The sequence below is a fragment of the Megalopta genalis genome, chromosome 11, assembly GCF_051020955.1.
Source record: "Megalopta genalis isolate 19385.01 chromosome 11, iyMegGena1_principal, whole genome shotgun sequence".
In the NCBI taxonomy this organism is placed as follows: Eukaryota; Metazoa; Arthropoda; class Insecta; order Hymenoptera; family Halictidae; genus Megalopta; species Megalopta genalis.
Genome location: NC_135023.1, coordinates 4,682,349 through 4,701,483, shown reverse-complemented (window position 1 = coordinate 4,701,483; position 19,135 = coordinate 4,682,349). Strand labels below are relative to the sequence as shown.

The 19,135-nt window shown below is 44.3% G+C and overlaps 1 protein-coding gene and 1 long non-coding RNA gene across 5 annotated transcripts; one reads left to right on the top strand and one right to left on the bottom strand.

The window, feature by feature from the left end:
- The first annotated feature begins 675 nt into the window (after positions 1-675).
- LOC117226012 (uncharacterized) lies at positions 676-18,793 on the top strand. 4 transcript variants are annotated; one of them, XM_076525317.1, is made up of 8 exons: positions 676-832; positions 2,998-3,160; positions 3,538-4,083; positions 4,674-4,957; positions 17,329-17,536; positions 17,617-17,892; positions 17,980-18,388; positions 18,469-18,661. In XM_076525317.1, exons 2-8 carry the CDS (start codon positions 3,017-3,019, stop codon positions 18,594-18,596), a joined length of 1,995 nt encoding a protein of 664 aa, XP_076381432.1. In that variant the 5' UTR covers positions 676-832; positions 2,998-3,016; the 3' UTR covers positions 18,597-18,661. The 4 variants fall into 4 exon arrangements, with proteins under 4 accessions (XP_076381432.1, XP_033335813.2, XP_033335811.2 ...); XM_033479922.2 differs by lacking the exons at positions 676-832; positions 2,998-3,160; positions 3,538-4,083; positions 4,674-4,957 and adding exons at positions 14,677-14,972; positions 15,263-16,522; positions 16,664-16,874 and having other exon boundaries at positions 18,469-18,793; XM_033479920.2 differs by lacking the exons at positions 676-832; positions 2,998-3,160; positions 3,538-4,083; positions 4,674-4,957 and adding exons at positions 14,677-14,972; positions 15,263-16,522 and having other exon boundaries at positions 18,469-18,793.
- On the bottom strand, positions 11,799-13,793 carry LOC143260293 (uncharacterized). Its single transcript, XR_013034434.1, has 2 exons — positions 13,473-13,793; positions 11,799-13,299 (listed from the first exon to the last, which is right to left on the bottom strand). It is a non-coding gene; the product is annotated as an uncharacterized LOC143260293 (long non-coding RNA).
- Positions 18,794-19,135: the final 342 nt, after the last annotated feature.

Below are 19,135 nucleotides of genomic sequence, written 5' to 3'. Positions count from 1 at the left end.
CGTTAAGGGATCTATTCTTTCTTACGTAGAATTTATTGTAGACGATTCGCATAAATAAAAAACAAATACATACGTGCATATACATATGTTTGTACATTTTATGTACTATGTATTTATGTATGTATAAGATATTCGCTGGGAACCAATGAAATCTTTGGTACGAACGAGATCGATATGCACATATGTATGTACTTTTTATAAATTACAAACAACGATGCGGCCTCTCAACCATTTAATTAAGATTTAAGATTATGAAAAGTATTAATCGAAAAAAATCATATTCTTTGAAGCAGTAAACTCTTCAATTTGAATTATATATTTATACATATGTACAATCAGAAAAATGTGGAACATCGATACGGGGCATCATGGGTAAAACCAGAAGGGGAGTGTCGACCATTTTTACCAAATGCATCTCTAATCGCTAGAATCATGAACATATGCCACAATTTAGTACATAATGTATTCTTCTTCTTAATATTTTTTCGTCTTTGGGAATTAAACATTTAATCAAATGTTTGTCCTTTATTATTTTACATGCTATTATTTACGTATATATATATATATATATTTGTTTTTTAGGCTGTACGAATAGCTTAATATCGATATGTACCTGCCTGCATATACAACCTGGAAATTATAGAAAGTTTCTGTCCTATCGGTTGGCGACACTGACGTAAAATCGGAAGCACGTCGCACGTCGGAGGAAGGGACGCCGACGCCGCTTTTCACTGCTCAGTACTCAGTCTGTTGCGGTCCGCCATTTTTTACTTCGGGAGCGTGTGATTTCGCGTCGTGTTTTATCGCGTTGTTTTACGGAAATACTGACTTGGTAAGTACTCAAACATTACTAATATGTCTCTCGTATAAGGAGTTATCATTTTGATGTAGTACACGCGATTAAATCAACATCCGTATCGTAGAATTTGTTACGACATTTCTGCGTCGATATGCAGGGTATTCGAGGCACGCCATTTCGCGTCACTTGGCTTTCCGAAAAGAAACATGTTTGGTACTTGGTTCTGTTTCTAGCCGCTTTTAAGCATCGATCCGCGCTCGTTTGTACGAAATAAACGATATTCGATCGATCTATACGATCAACGAATTGCATCATATTTTCTGTTATTCAACGCGTATGCATACTTACGTACATACATATGTACGCGCGTATGTATGCACATTTTTCTTCGTTATACGTAAGCGAGAACTTAGAAAGCTTGATTTTCGAGCGGCTCGGTAATTTTCCACGCTAGTTTTGCTATCCGTACTTCTAACGTACAAAATTCCAAAAAATGCATCGATATACATATACGTGTAATTTGTTTAAAAAAACGTGTACTATCTTGCAAGTTGAGATGCAATCTGTGCATGTATATCTATAAACTTTGTACTTATTTGTAACATTCCTGTATTGCGTGTCTTTTTCTTGGCTGTGAATAATACACAATTTTGCAACGCACCGGCAACCTTCCAATTGTATTTAGCTCTTATCGAATACGTACTGCATTTCGGATACTTTATATTAGTCCGTGACGAAAAGAAATTTTGACGTAGAAATTCCCAACAATTTTCTAATCTGTTTTATAGGTAAATTGTTTAGTCTTTTCTCGTTAAGTATCGTTTTACGCTTCGATAGCGTTCCGAACGCCGGCAGCCGGTCGGAGTGACAACAGCAAACGCGTCCAATGTGTTTTATAATATTTATATGTTGGTTACTGTTTCGTTGCAGGACCAAAATTTTAGCAGATTTTATCAAAGAGTAACGAACATTATATATTTTGTGAAAGTCTAAAAGGCGGATTCCCGCCCGATTGTATTTATGGCACAGGAAGTCGACCGCGATAGGTTTGTTAAGAAAATCGGAAATGCTTTTATCTTTACGAAAGTTACGATTCGTATCTTCTGCGTAGTCCGATAGGAAATATGTTTCTATTTTGAATTTTAAAAATCGTTCAAAACTATGTGCAATTAAGCAGTTGAAAAGACACGTTCGCTGCACACAGGGCACATTTCGATGCATTCAGGATCGGCTTCGGCTTCCTGTTCGCCTTTAGTTCTTGTTGATACTCGTTGACGTCGCATGATGGCGCTCGTAGTAGCTGCGGCTACTGTTGTCGCCACAGTCTGCGCAGGCGGACGCGGGGAGACGCCATTACCAGATTGCGTTCTCTTGTGTAAAGTTGTGCTTGTGCGAGGAGCATATCGTCCAGATCCGAGAGAAATCGTTGGTTAAATAGTCGTTTCGGTGCGATAATATTCGGTGAGTGCAGTGGGAAAGAGCCTGGTGCGTGAATCGAAAGTGCATGGGCATCGGCTCACGGGGAAAACCCGATCGCCACACGTTTGATAGAATTCGTGCGCCATTTCGACAAGGTCGGTACGCTCACTATACTGCGTGCTTTCGCGGCGTACCGAATATTCGCGTTCCGATCGCGCGTTTTCCTCGTTCCGCCGGACTAAAAACCGTGGAATGCGTGTTCGAACGGGACACAAAGTTGCTCGAGTTTCGATATTTCGCGAACGTATCGGCTTACGTGTCTAATATCGAGAGATAATCCGGCGACCTTCGAAATTCGAAAACTTAGATCGTTAGCAAAATGGTGGAAGGAAGCGCTAGAGGGGGAACCTAAACAATCACCGCGTCGCCATTGAACATCGCGAATTTATTCGTCTCTCGGATTCGATCAACGTTACGGTTTCGTGGACAAATTTCTTGGGATTACAGTGCAATCGAAATAATCGACGCGTACGCATACGTATGCGAAACGTATGTTACGATGCATCGTAATTAACGTTACAATGAAACGGAGTAGGAGTATATGCGTAGTAGTGATATAGTAGTAGTAGTAGGTGGGTAGTACGGTTCCTCGTTCCGTCTAGTGGTTTAGGGATTCGTTTTCTTTTTTTGCTCCGTTTCTTTTGGCGCGTTATCTCGTTAAAGTCGTTGCACGAATCGGCAACGAATAATATACGATTTATTTTGTTTTTTGAAATTAGGTTCTAGATCGAGCCGAAAATGCCGGGTTTTAGTAGCGTTGGCACATTTAAGATCTTCATCGGTAATTTAGCCGACAAGACGTCGAATGCCGATATTAAACCGTTGTTTGAAAAATACGGAAAGGTCATAGAATGCGACGTGGTCAAAAACTATGGCTTTGTGGTAAGTGTTTTTTGCATTCAAGTTGTTTCGTTCATTCATTAATATTTGTTTATTCTTGCTTTTGCTATTTCGATGAAAATGAGGTTCATAGAAATCCGTGTATCAACGAACCGTGCGGAGATACGGTAAATTTTCTCCAATCGTGCCTCGGCTTCTAAACAAAAATGGGAACAATTCGGGAAGAGGAGATACGATCGATCGAGCCTCGCGGCTCGTTTTTCTAATCGTCGACGATCGTCGACTATAAAACCGAGCCGGTAGGCTCGAACAATCGTATACGCTCTTCCCAAATTCTACATTTTTCTTTCCAAGCGGAGGAACGATTGGAAAGAATTTACCGTATTTCGTATTTAATCGAACAATTATTTTTGCAACAGCATATGGAGAACGAGGAGGCAGGTAGGAACGCGATACAGAATCTGAACGGCCACGTGGTTCACGGGCAGCCGATCAAATGCGAGGCTGCAAAGAGTCGCAAGGGACCGAACACTCCCACGACCAAAATCTTTGTCGGCAATCTCACAGACAACACGAAGGCGCCGCAAGTGCGCGAACTTTTCGCCAAGTACGGCACAGTTGTAGAGTGCGATATCGTGAGAAATTACGGGTTCGTCCATCTAGAAGCAACAGGTGACGTCAATGACGCCATCAAGGAGTTGAACGGGCAGATGGTGGACGGCCAACCGATGAAGGTTCAAATCTCCACCAGCAGAGTACGTCAGAGGCCAGGAATGGGTGATCCGGAACAATGCTACCGCTGCGGTCGCGGCGGTCACTGGTCCAAGGAGTGCCCCAAGGGAGGAATGGGAGGAGGACCGGATAGGAACGGATACAGAGAACGAATGTTTGGACGCGACCCGTATCCTCCACCGCCGCCACCACCGTTCCTTCGGGACCGGCTGATGGGTGGTGGCCGCTTTGGAGTAAGTACCCCTCCGTTCGTTCGCCATTTTCATCCTAGATGCTCCGTCTGCCCCAAACTATGGTATACATAACTTTCTCACGCGACTTCCCCGATTAACCGTGTACCCCACGCATTCGGAATACACGATTCAAATTTGAATTCCACGCGATACAATGTGCTTGCCACGCTTTAACGAAGCAAAAGCGAGCAAGCGTTTTTCGCTTTGGCGCCTCCGTTTCATCGATCGATGTTAACTTGTCCAGATTAATTTGCACCGAGTGACGAAAGCTAACAAAAGAAATATGTTCCTTAACAACTTGGTTACCAGCGGTTGATCAATCGTTCTTAACACGTTTACCGCCGCTTCGGCAATCGGCAAGAATTAAGATCTTTCGGGACTGTTGTTTAAACGGCTGTTCCGACCTTTCTTTTCGGTAGAACCAACAGCGACCGAGAATTCTATCGATATAGGTCTTCCGGTAGGTAAAGCGTGCGACGAGATTGGTAAACAAATATTTCAGAAATGTATACCATGAGGCGGGAGAGGAGCGAGAACGGTTTATGCGTCAGACGATTGATAGCGTCGCGTGGTTTGATTTTCGTCAACAGGACTACGAAAGCTACTATGACAGGAGGGGCTTCGAGGACACCAGGGATCTCTACGAGAGGCGGTTTACGGGTATGACAGGGCCCTGTGACATGGGAAGTTCCATGTGCGGGCTTGACTTTCCACCAATGACAATGCCACCTCTACCCCCAAGACGAGACCCAATGCCTCCTATGCCTCCTCTAGGTATGGGATCCATGCGTGACACTGGCTTCTCCCGTGGCAACGAGTACGGAATGTTCAGCCGCCGATCACCCCCTCCGAGTGGCAACAACGGCCGGTTCAGGTGAGTAGAGTCATCGTGTACCGACTGCCCATTCGTCCGACTTAACATTGTGAACGTTCCAGGCTGGATTAACAGCTCATGCGAATTGGGGTTCGGTGATGAAGTCGACATACTTCTTTACTTCCATACATATACAATAATATTCTGTAATCGTACATTCTTCCTTTCTTGCCGATGATGGATATATATATTTTTTTCTTTTCTCGTTGCTTCTCTCTTTAAGATCAACTTTTTTTTTTTTCTCGAATTCGTAGAGTTTTCCAGTTCGGGGTTTATTTTTTGTACGCGCGATAGAAAACTTATGTTACAGACATCTGTCCCCTTTCTCTCTCTCTCTCTCTCTCTCTCTCTCTCTCTCTCTCTCTCTCTCTCTCGCATTTGGTTTTTGGTCTGATCCGTTCTACCTACTGCTGTTTCTCCTATCTATTTAAAATTACGATTACATATTGCACGGTATACGTAATTAGACGCGTATATAGCATGATATATAGTATTTTGCCGTATGCGTATCGTTTTTCTCTTTGTTCGGTTGCTTAGTTTGAGATACACGTGTAATTACAGTAACCGGTTTTCTCTAATCTCGGTAAAACGAATTATTGAATACAAGTGTCGACCCGATGCCCACATGAGTGCAGAGTCTGCATAGTACAAATGTTATTATATGACGCTTGGACGTTTCTGTACATTCTAAATTTCAGTGCACCTCAGGCTGCGTACCATCTTTGTCCATGAATGCGGGCAACCCTAGAGAGACAGTCCCGGGCCAACGTACAAGTCGTGCAAGAGTAAGTCTTTGACCACTTTTGTTAGCGAGTAGTCATGCCTCGTTCTTGTCGCTGGCGCGTTTGTACATCGGGTGGCCGTTCTATAATATTTTGAATCAACCGCCGAGAAACGCAAAACGACCGATTGTCGTGTCTCGACAACGGAGGAAATCGAATGTTTGCGAACAACAAAAACACGCAGAAAGAATTCGTATGTCGATGAGAAACAAAACGACACGTACACGCACATATTGCGTGTAGATTCGGGTGTCTCGACTGATCGTGCCTTGAACATGTCGACTGCTCTTCTAGGGATGTCCCTGTTCATAGACTCTCTTGATCCATGGCGTTAACTGCGAGATTGGCCTGTATGTCTCTCATGAATCCTTTGTGTTTCAAGCGCTCCCTATTACGTACATCACTCGACCGGGAGTGGCGCGGAGGCCTGGGATGAAGAAACGTTCCTAAGGAATGCGAACTAGATTTCTTGATCGCACTACCGCGAGCCAGGATATGCGATCTACAATTTAAAACGAACTCTCGGTACCGCTGTAGATAGAAACAAAAAAGAAAAGAGAAAACAAAAAGGGCTGGCGCGATTTTCAGGAACGGCGCCTATCGATTGTCTTTGAAACGTCTCGTAAGTAGAAACCAGCTCTCCAGACGAATTGGACAGTAAGTTTTTTTTTTGTACACCGCCGTTTCTAAGTAGATGTTAAGGCCAGTTTCATAGACACGCTTCTCCTTCGACAAAAACAAAAACAAAAAGAAAAAACAATTAAAGAACGACTCGTTTTTCGCTTCCCGCGTATATCGTCTACCAACCATATTTATATATGCATACATATATATGTATCTACACGCACCACATATATATATGTATATAAAACTTTGGTCACGACAAATTTTGTCGATTCTCGATTGCGCGCGCGTACCGTCGAACCGTAAAAACAGAATCGTTTCCGTTTTAGCATATGATAGATTTAGCATTGCGGTGCATCGACAAGCGAAACTAAATGCTTTCTTCGGTTGTGCACATTCAAGGAGCACGCGTGTCTCCCTTCGCAAATATCATACCTTTTACAAGATGAAAAATTATCTTTCGGTCGGTAGGTACTTTTGTCGTACGATCCGTGGTAAATGATTCGGTCTCACGCTTCTTTTTACCGGCTCAAAAGATTACGCAATCGTCATTTTCTCTATCCAATCGTGTGCTATCGTATCAATTGTTTTCTACGCCTCGAGATCGAAGCATCTCGTTGGGTGTTGTCGTCTCGAGGTTAAATTGCTTCTACCCCGAGATTATGGACAAATTCGCGATTTCAATTCTCCGATAACGATCGATCCCCCATAAATACGTTGCTCCGTGAAACGGCCCTCTGTCCAAGCAAAGCAAAGAAACGAATCGAAAAAAAAAAGATAGAAACCGTGCGCGTTGCGAACACGCGATCACTTGTGTTGTACATGTTCGGTAAAATCGGTGATCCATAGTTCTTGAAGCTGACTTCTACTCACGAGGTTCAAAGCTTTTCATGTATGTAAATCCATTCGCAAAATACTTTCAAATAGAGAAACAAGAGTTGATTGAACTTCTCAATCGTTCTGAATACTTTGAATTTGTTGTTGCACGTTACCTTATTTATCCTACATGATCCCAGCCTGAGCTGCAAATGGCTCGTTCACGCTCTGATCACGAATTTACGATATATACATATTTCTCTCTCTCTCTCTCTTTCTCTCTCTCTCTCTCTCTCTCTCTCTCTCTTTCTCTTTCTCTTTCACTCTCTCACTCACTCACATTTCGAAATAAGTCGCATGGGTTAAGAATCCAGATTAACGCCGCCTGCCTCATATGACTGGCCAAAGACGAACGAAACGATCGGTTAAATAGCAAAGGAAAAAAACAAAAGAAAGAAAAAGGGACATCGTTTAGCTGTTTTAAGAAATTCGCACGCTATACGAAACTTGTACCATAATTATAGGGCGTGCATCGATCAATTCGCGACTCGTTTCTAACGATTGTATCTCGTGTACCGAATAAAAGGCGGACAGAAATACTCGTCGCTGCTTTGCACTCGAATTCCTTAGGCATGTAAGTAATAAATAGGTTAGCCAAGCAGAATAATAGGATGTAGGCCCGCCATGACGATGCGGTTAGGGACGCTCCAAACGATTTTTTCAGATCACACAGGCCTTTCGAGGAAAAAACTTTTCGCGAATTTGCACTCGCATTTAACCGTTTGTTCCCTTCGAGTCGTTACCATTCGCTCTACCGATCACGGCTGTAAAACGTGCGTTTCATGGCTCTGCTCCTCGATGCTGCGCCGCTCTCGTTGAACATGCGTGTTTAGGACTCGAGATACACCGAATGGTATTCCACATTGCCTGCGTCTTCGCCGGAAGTTCGTCCTCGTAACCCTGTTTTCATGCGATCGTTCTCAGTGGTCGTGCGTCGGTTGGGTTGGTCTTGTCTTCTGGCGTCTTGAATCGCCTCTCATACGTTTCTCACCGCCTAAACGAAAAGTATCGGGATCTGTTCGAGCGCCGCGCTCCGAGCGCTCGATCAGAAACGTTACACGGCTTCTTCCCTCCTCCGTTCCAGACAGCTTTTCAGCTTCGCCCGTTCCCAAAGCTCTCTATACACGTGCACACCGAGGCGCGGGACTTGCGAAAATATCGAGCGGCCGGTGCTATAGCCGAGCGCGAAGCGATTCGAACGGAAAAACAGAACTTTTGATCGACTTGATTTTCCACGTGGACGTTAGTCTCGACGATGCGTTTGAATCGCATGCGAATCGTTCGAAAATAAGGTCGAACGACGGTCGGTGAACCGTAACGCGAAACGATCCGCTGCTTGCTTCGTATCGCTCGGCTTTTAGCATATCTCGTGTACCGTACAAGTATAATTCGAAGCGGAGAGACACTCGTCGACGGCTCGTGCCGCACGCGCATCTTCCTCGACAGTCATATTAGGCAGCACGCGGCCATGATTAGTTGCACGTTGAATATACAGGGACTAATTCACAAAGTTAAGCCTTGGACAAGGGAGCAAGTACATGGTATATGTTGATCTTACCAATTCCGTAGACTCGATTATTTATTATATCGCTGTTTATAGTAGAGGCATGTACGAGGACTTCAGCCGAGATTCATTCGAAGAGCGTAGGTAAGTAGACGTGTACCGATGGGTCTCTCACGCACCAAGCCCAAATCGTTGAACGTTTACTGCGCGTGTTCGATTCTCTTTCTCGCCCTCTCTCTCTCTCTCTCTCTCTCTCTCTCTCTCTCTCTCTCTCCACGTCTCCATCTTTTTCTCCCTTTGATCTTACTCTCCCTTCAACTCTATCTTTCTCTCTAACTCTGTCGGTCGCTCGTTGTTTGCGCATCACCGTGGTCGAACCGCTCGTTTCGAGGGGAGAAGAGAGGCCCCCCTACCCGCGCGATCGTTAGCGAGAAAAACGAGGAAGAAGCACTACTACTCTCTCACTCTCTGTCTTCGTATTTAAGAAAGAAAGTTAGTTCGATCCATCTGTTTGTTCTCTCACAATCTCCCGAATGAAATTTGTTTCCCTGCTCCGACTCTGCGTCTTTTGGTATATATATATATATATATATATACATATATATATGTATATATATGTATAAACACGACGCTCCTTTTGGTATAAAAATTTCCGTCCGTTAGTCGGTACAGTGTAACTTTTGATTTCTTTCTTTTCACAGTGGCATCCCTGTCTACTTACCTACTACCACCTACCGCCCTATCAGTATCTCACCACCAGTTGCTCCCCACTTCTTAGCCCGTGTTTAAAGCAAAGCGAATGAAAGAAACGGACGAACAAGAATCGTTTCTTGTGCTCCGATCTCGTGTAACTGACGTGTGGCTGCTTCTCATTTTGGTTACCAGACCGGGATTACGAGGGCCATCGCCGTCGCGCCGGTTCGCACCATACTAAATCGTCGCGTCGGGATCGGTCTGTGTCGCTCTGTCTGTGTCTGTCTGTCGTCGTCGTCGTCCTCGTCGTCTTCGTCGTCGTCGTCGTCTTCGTCGTCGTCGTCGTCGTCATCGTCGTCGTCGTCGAAGTCTGTCGAGTCTGTCTATCGCTAACAGGAAGCCTCGGGACCGAGTTACTCTTGGCCGTCTGTCGATCTGCACGCGCGAAGATCCACCATACACGCTCGCCCGACCGCTCTATCGGAACTAAGTACACATGTAACGTTATAGACGGATTAACCGCAAATGAAAACCGAGAGGCCATCGAACGCCGAACGAGACGCTTAAAACGAAAAAACAAAACAAAATGAATACCGAATCAACCGATGCTAAAAACCGATCGGATAAATCGTCGAAGAAGTACCGAAAATTCGCAACACTTTTCTTGTTACACGCGCGCCTCGCCTCCTCCTCTCTCGACCGGTCCGGTTTCTCTTTTATCCAGTCTCCCCGGAAACTATTCACCGCCACGACCATGATTTCTTCGTTTCCCGCTTTCCGTGTCCTGTAGACGGATTGTCCTCCGCAATAATAGTCTTTACCGCATCGCCGAGGACGAGACGCGCCCCGTCGTTCGATCGCATTTAGGCGTTTTCTCGATGTACAACAAGATTACGATCCACATTGGCATCCTCCCACCGAGAGAATCCTTCGAGAATTCGCTTTTCGTGAACACAAACGTGTCCGGTGTACGAGTATCGTTCGCGTAAAACAGCAAAGATCTGTATTCGCTCTTCGTGGAGGAATATCGTTGAAGGCCAAAGCTCGAACGAACGCTTCGGTAGGATGATGCTTTTGGTGACCATATATATATGTATATATATATATATATATATAAATATTGACACACACCATGCTCTGCTGATTTCTCCCTTGCACAGCCGTTTCTTCGCGACGCGAACTATGCGCGCGTTCGTTTCCATTCGGTCGTGAGCCCAAAAGCACTCGAACGCTGGTTTAAAAAAATCTCGATTACGGTTGCAGTCGCGGAGCATCGTGTGGAGAAACGAGTCGAACGGCCCTTTACACCACCGTATACCTTCTTCGTTGTCTCTCGAGTCCCGCAGCGGAACGCGTCGCGTTCAGATCAGCGTAAATTTCCGCGGCAAAACTGTTGCTCGAGCAGCGGACGTCCGTGATATATATGCGTGTCTCCAATTATTGTAACGTTAATCCGAGAGAGAGTCGTTCCGATAGATGTGCGTGTTTCGAAGGCGTCGACGATTTCGTAGCAGCAAAAGAACAACACCGCACACACGGGGACGATCGATTGCGCGCGTGATCGGTGGATCGTAACCCTCGTCGCTTCCCATAGATCGTCACGATTTGTTCGAAGATCAGCCGCGCGAACACGTGGAACAGAAAGTCGCGCGTTCCGTCGCGTCGTCGCCGCCTCTCGTCGAATTTGTCTGGAACGTTTGTTTCGAAATCTCTCGGACGTTTCACCGATCGGTGTAGCGTTGCGTCGTCGTCGCGACGAGACCCGATTTATTTATACGCCACGCGCGAACCGAGAAATCTTTGAGAAGTAAAGCTTGACAGTACGAACGGTAGAGAACGGTGACAGTAACGCAGAAATCGTGCACACCAATTACGCGCAGATCATTCTTTCCGAGAAACGAGACGAGACGAGAAAAGCGTGCAGGTTCGACTGTCCAGGAATTGTCCCGCCGATCCGTATATAAAGAAAAAGAAAAAAAAATGAGATAAAAGAATAAGTAATTCGTAAGGGTTGACAAACTTTCTTCTTTTCCGTTTCTTCTATTTTTTTTGTTTTGTTTTTTGATCTTTTGTCCGACATATAACGTAGAGATACTCGTAGAACGACGATGCGTCGGTTCTGTATGGGAACCCGAGCGGGTCGTGCGAACATTATATCGTTAGCCTGTAGTACACGTAATAATACCGTTTTATTAACAAATTAGGATTAATTGACGTAAAAGAGAAAACACAACAAGAAAGGAAACGCTAAAAGTGCAGAATTACCGAGAAACGAATTGTGGTAGGTCCGCCGCAAGTGCGTTCCGTTTTAAGCTTATACGTACCGTAATCGATAACGATGGATCGCCCGTTATCCTTCCGATTTTGTTTCGTTCCGAACAACGTGTGTCGCACGTTGATGCGTCGAGATGTCTTTCGCCACCACCCCCTTTTTTTCCGAACCTCACGACACAACACCCCTTTTATTATTCTCTTCCCCGCCGCAAGTGGGTCTCCTCGTTATTTCGTCGACAAGACACACCCGCGTTTTCAATGATAATTATATTAATAATGGTAATCGTAATGATAATGGATTAAAGACAAACGAATATGTAATAACAAATGTACTTGTGGAATTCACAAAACAAAAAAATACGGCGTTTTGCGTGTTCTTTAATTCTATACATCACCGTCACCGTTTTTCTCGTCGTTATCCGGTTCACCTCTTGAAACAACCACCACCCCCTCTTCTATCTCTTTCTACCGCTTGCTTTCTCTCTCTTTCTTTCTCTCTCTCACACACACACATATCATAAAAGTCCGATCCGCGCGAGATACGCGTGTACGTTTCGCGCGATAGTCCGTGATCGCACGTTTCGCTGGCTTCCTGCGCGTCGCGCATCTCTGCCGCGGTCCCGGATCTGTCGACGCGCTTCGATCTCGATCCCGATTTCCTCCATTCACGAAACTATTTTCCGCCCCCGGAGTCCAAAGAACTTTTTCGCTTATCCATACTTTCTTTGTTTCTCTACCATCTACTCGAATCAAGCCTCCATATGATGATACCCCGCCATTAGTTTAGGTATACTCGGTCATTTTCCTGGTCCGCTCTCTCTCTCTCTCTCTCCCCCCCCCCTCTCTCTCTCTCTCTCTCTCTCTCTCCTTTCTTTCGAGGAGTGGAACGAACGCACACGAGTATTTTGTTGCCATTGAAACCTTGCTCCTTTGTCACCGCTAGAGACCAAAAACGAGACGCATCGACCCTCCTCCTTCGAGGTTTCGTCGCGAGCTCGTTTTTCTTTTTCGCGAATTCGCGAATTCGGTCGTTCGAAAGTGTTAGACTAGGAATATTAAGAATAAGGAATAATTAAGGTCCGTCGAAGAGTTCGAGGGTGATACGTAGCAGCGCACGGGTGTATCTTAAAGCCAAGTCGATCGTCGCTGGAACGGAGCTTGATTTTTTCGCTTGTCTCCTTTCGATCGTACCAAGCGACCGGCCGTGGGGACGCACCGCGACCGAGGAAAGGAAGGAATTCGATCGCGAGATTATTCTCTCTTTTTCACGGCCGCGTGCACGAGAACGAGCGAGCATAACTTGAAGAACGGAGAGGAACGGAAACACGGTTCGGTCCTCGCGAACCGGGAACAACCGAGAAAACAACCGGGGAGAGAAACGGGAGGAAAACGGAACTAAAACCCGGAGACCGGCAATGGAGTTGACTTTTTTTTCCGATTGGTCGACGACGGTTTCCTTTCTCCTAAGCTCACGAGAGTATAGTTTCGCTCGCTGTAACGTAGATGCGTGTGTCGTGCGTCTATATACGTCCCAGCGTTACGCAATTAGAAGCCGGTGCGTCGAAGGTGATTTTCGGCGACGCCCTCATCTAGAACCCACGGAGTATATGTCAAAAAACGAGCATGACTTAAAAAAAAAAAAAATAAAGAAAGACGACCGGAACGGAACTAGCCACGGGCCACGGGATTAGAGCACGGATAGATAGGTCCATGCGTGTGTGTAGGCGATACCGAGAGTCGAATATGGAGAGCTCACGCACACCTTTCGGAGCCTTGTTCGTCGTCGTCGTCGTCGTCGTCGTCGTCGTCGTCGTCGTCGCCGCCACGGTTCGCGACGAGATAATACGTCCACTAACGTGTACGAATACGCCGATTGTTTCGAAGATATTGCGGTTCTATCGGCGAAACGTGTGTGTGCGTAAACACGTCGATAGGAAAATCCACGGTGATCCATGCACAATACACACGGAAACCAGTTCTGGGTAGTCTCTCGATGCGAACGATATATTTCCAAGCCGTTGCAACCGGTCATGTGCAAATGCAAATACGTGGTCGTCGGTTATACGTGGGGACATGCTCGTATATATATGTACACGTTTGCACGCAAAGTACGCGCGCACGCGCCCAGACACACGCATATGCATATACATATGTATAAATATATAGATATATGTATGGGTATGTGTATGTATATCGTATATGCACCGAGAATGGTATAATATATGCCGACGAGAACTATTAGCTCGCAGATCGGGACGCACTCCTCCTCCGGACCCCCGCAAGCACATCGCATAAACGAACAAACAAACGAACGAACGACGCACGCACGAACGAACGAACGGTACAAACAAACTAACTAACGAACGAGTCCCTCGACAGAGCCGTCTCTCTTCTCACCGATATCATAGAAAACGTGGATCGTGGATCGTGGATCGTGGATCGTGGATCAGTCGATGGCCGATAAAACGGATGAGATACGCGACTTTCGAGAGACGAGAACGGATCGCATAGAGGACCGGAAGAGTAACGGCGGAAAACGAACGTAGAAAACGGAAACGGAAAAATCGAAGCGCAGCAAATCAAAAGTAAAAAATCCAAAAAAAAAAGTAAACTGTACAGTAATAAAAAGAGATCGACCGGTAATCGACCACGCAAATCGGGACCGGGACAACGACGGTGTATCTTCGCTGTATATAATGCGTGCGTGAGCACCGAGATGTATAGAGCATAATCAAAACAGTATCAAAGTATAACATCGGTCTGTGTACAACCGGCACCGGGACGTGCGTTCGAATCCTGTTCAGAACGTTGCGCGACGATATAGAGAACAAATACGTTGCCTCGCGCCGCCGGGTCGTCGGTTGCCAATTACCAAAAACTCAAACAGTAATAGAGAGACACCGCGCCACATGGAAATGCTAAAAAGACACAATGCGTATTGTAATGTGATGTATGATATAGGACACGATAACCTCTACCCCCCGACAAGCGCGCTTCTGGACAATCATGGAAGGAGCTCTGGGCTTGACGATGTTCCACGAGTACGCGGAACAGAGCGAAAGGGTTGAGAGAGTTTCAACGTGTCCGGTCCCGTCCCGTCCCGTACCGTCATGTGGCGAGAGGTAATATTGTCGACCAGGTGTGCGGAGAGGGACTTCTCTGTGTTCCATTGACAAGGCACAAGCGCGCGTACGCACGCACAGAGAGACGCTGTTGCAGCCAACGCAGACATATACGAGCTGCGAGACCACGTTTAACCAAGGCAAGTCCATCCACAGCCTCTCAGTAATCAATCGTCAATTCTGATCTCTCTGTCTCTCTCTCTCTCTCTCTCTCTCTATCTCTCTATCTATCTCTCTCACTCACTCTCTGTCTACCGTAAGAAAGCGAGTCGGAACGGAAAATCAACGAGAATCTAGCGAAAATAAAATAAAAAAGAAACAACATGTTCGCTCGTGTTCTATCTGTCTCTGACACGCCATTAAATTTCACATTCGGTTTATTGTTCTCTGTCCGGCGAACGCGCTTTGAGAGCCATGTTTTCTTTCCCAGGAGATGCGGCTAGAACACACACACGTCCGCATTGCGAGGAAGATTCTCATGTGCGAATATAGGTGTGCCCAGACTAAACTACTTCTTCTAACATTGGCAATGGCGAGAGACGCTGCTGCGCAACATTTCACACTCCCGACACTTCTTCTCTATATCGCTAGCGATTGGAATTTTCTAATATGTCTTTCTCTGCTGTGTGGGGAAGAAGGAAGGTACCGTAAAAAAGAAAAGAACAAAGCGAATACTTCTTTCTCTTTCTCTCCCTCCCTCCCTTCCACCCTCCCTCTTTCTCACTCTCTCGTATCTGTCTCATACATATGTATATACACATACGTACATGCATACATAGATACGGACAGAGACACGCATACGTACATATATATCCGCCTATATGCAGAAATCCATCCAATTCTCCTTTATCCCGGTCGCATTTCTTTCTTCTCCGATTCGTTGATGCGAAATATGCGCGCGAGATGCGCGCGACGACGATCGAGTTTCGCGCGGGAATCGCTCGAGCGCTTGCGCTTTTGCACGATATCTTTCCGACGTCCGTGAGTCTTTCTTTCGAATCTCCCGCATTATCCGATCTTTTCACGCAATATGCCTCCGAAAAGACGTATCGAACTCACTGAAACGTTTATGTTCAGCGGTAAGTAACCCACGTAAATGTCAGGTAAAGTATACGAAGCAGTTTGCGTCCTGCGCCCAGATTCGCTCGTGGATGTTCTCGCGAAAGGGAAAACGGTATTTGCACGTCGATCGAAAATTTTTCAAAAACTTTCACACAAGCTGGCATTTCGATTTGTAAATAAATAGATGTTGCGAGTAAACACGAGATGTGCTGTATTTTTATTAAAAATATATCACTCCAAGCTTGAGAGAACTCACATTCCTATCGTTTTATTTTCTTACACTAGAAAAACCTCGTACGTTATGTTCTATCGTTTCAAGGATTCGAAACGCGCAGTTAATTTATTCCAGATGAGATTTTTCCTCTTCGATTATGCAATCTAATCGCGTGCGCAGACGATGCACCGAAGAATCTTACTCTGGACCCGATCGATCAATTTCAAATTACTAGTTTGGAATCGGTTTCAGCGCGTTTAGCATTATCGAATATACACCTCGAACGAAAATTGAAATATTCGTAAGCAGAGGCGCGAATTCGTCGCTGCTCTAAGATACTGTGCATTTCGGTACATAGTGTTGGACAAAAATAAACTGTGTAAACAACATGGTTCTACGTTTGTGCGTAAGCAGGTAAGCTTGTAAAATAAACAAGTATTCGTAGTAGATGAATAGGCGGTAGTTGGAAATGTTCTATATGCAGAACCGTCTGTGTACTGTATCTACATTTATCCCTCGCTGTGCGTTATCGTAAGATTATTCTGTGACATTTAGCAACAACCGTGGCGATAACATTCTCATGTAAAATAGAACTGAAAATCCACGTGATGTCATTTGACCCTGCGTCGTGAAGGAAGGAATCGTACCGCTGTGAAATATCATATTGGTGATACATCAATCGCCATTCGTGTACAGTAACTGTGAATCTCGCTCTTTTTTATTTCCCGTAGACAGAAAAACGATTACAAATGGCACAGGACTTAAGGTAATCATATACACCGAACCATTGATGTTTTTATGTTTTCGAACGAACTCGCTGATACCTTGGTACGCGTTAGAGGTTATGTTTCTCTGCGATCATGTGCTTGCAGGGGCGTGTGAAAAGTTTGGTTACATTTTTTGTCTCAGAAATAATGTGAATTCATGATACGTAAGGTCATAAATTGTCTAGAGTTTTTATTATTTAAGCGACGTACGCGTTGATGTTTATAATTATCACTCTCCTTCAAATTTGAACAGCACGATGGCAGAAATGATACGGGTTATGTAACTCTCAGGATTGGAGCAGGGGTATGAGGAACCCGTTTCAAAATTTTTTGCGAAATATTAGAATCTATTTTTATCGTAATCGAGTTTGTGTAATGTGCGAGGTAGCATTAGAATATTTCATTGTAAAAAATTGCGCTTTCGAACGCTGTAATAATACCAATATATTTCAGAGAAGGGCTCCTATTGGGATTGGGCAATCCCCTTCTCGACATTTCAGCAACTGTAGATAATGATTTTTTAAAGAAATATGATTTAAAATCAAATAATGCGATTCTCGCGGAAGAGAAACACAAACCCATGTACGAAGAATTAATAGAAAGATACAAAGCAGACTTTATCGCTGGTGGTTCTGTACAGAACACTATGAGAGTAGCGCAAGTAAATTTATTCAGACATAATCGAGTACACGGCATTGCACTAAATTTTGGATAACGATAAACATGTACTCTCTTGTTTAGTGGTTTCTGGATAAACCAAAGATTGCAACTTACATGGGTTGCGTGGGAACGGACAAGTATTCGAGAATTTTAGAGGACAGAGCACAGGCGGATGGCTTGAACGTACGCTATCAATACACCGATAAAGAAAGTACAGGTACCTGTGCGGTTCTCATTACTGGAAACGAGAGATCTTTGTGCGCTAATTTAGCAGCTGCCAATTGTTTTTTACCTTCTCATATAGAAGAAATAGAAAATAAGAAACTGATAGACGCGGCTGAATATATTTATCTCTCTGTAAGCATTCGATAAGTAGAAACTTGTAATTGCGTTTAAATGTCTAATATTCCGTCAACCGAGAATCATTAAAGTTTTAAATTGTAGGGATTCTTCTTAACCGTGACTCCAGAAACGATCCAAGCGGTAGCACAGCATGCTTATGAGAACAATAAAATGTTTATAATGAATCTCGGTGCTCCATTTTTATGCGAATTCTATAAGGAACCTATGCTGGCAGCTCTTCCATACGTTGATATTTTATTTGGCAATGAAACAGAGGCAGAGACCTTTGCGAAAGTGAATAATTTTCAGACTATGGACAGGAAAGAAATTGCATTGAAATTGTGCAAAATGGAGAAAGTTAATAAACGAAGGGAAAGAATTATTGTGATAACGCAGGGTGCTGATAACGTGTTATTGGCCAAAGACAATAGCGTAACAGAGTTTCCCACTACTAGGCTTCCACCGGAAAAGGTTGTGGATACAAATTGTGCAGGAGATGCTTTTGTAGGAGGTAGATTTCCATTGCCCTTCTATTTAATTACAAACGAGTGCTTTCTTTAAAGAGTATCAACATGTTCTTACGCGTTTCAGGTTTTTTGGCACAACTTATACAAGGTAAAAACATAGATATTTGTATAAAATGTGGCATATGGGCTGCAACTGAAATTATACAAAGATCCGGATGTACTTACGAAGGGAAACCTAATTTTACTCCCTGATAATTCTTAATCGTTTGATAATTGTGTGAATTGTGTACTTAATAAACGGATTTATTAATTTTTAAGTTGATTTCCTTAATCGTTAAACAGTTACCTCAGAGACATATCTGGAGTACTATTATTTTTATATTTTACTCGTACACGAGATTGACTTTTGTGAATGGCTTATATAAATAAATATTGATTCGGAGAAAGGATGTTACGATCGATGTTATTTTACTGTATCTGTAGTGGAACAATAGAATTTTAACATGCGTACCAATTGCATTTTCGTTTCATCGAGGCACCATTCAACGATAGATCGTTTAATAAATTGTGCTATGGAGATAACATTTGATCGTAAATATTAAAAAGTCAGCAAACAATGTCATCCTTATGAGAACTTAATTTATGCGGAACTCGAAAGATCAATACAATCACCTGCAACGTGGTCATTGGGTTGTATACTTACAGGTATAATAAAAGGTAAGGGCACTGGTTGAAATAATGTTAGTCGAAAAACAGTTATCGCGATCGCGCGGCACGCCTGCGTCGTTCAC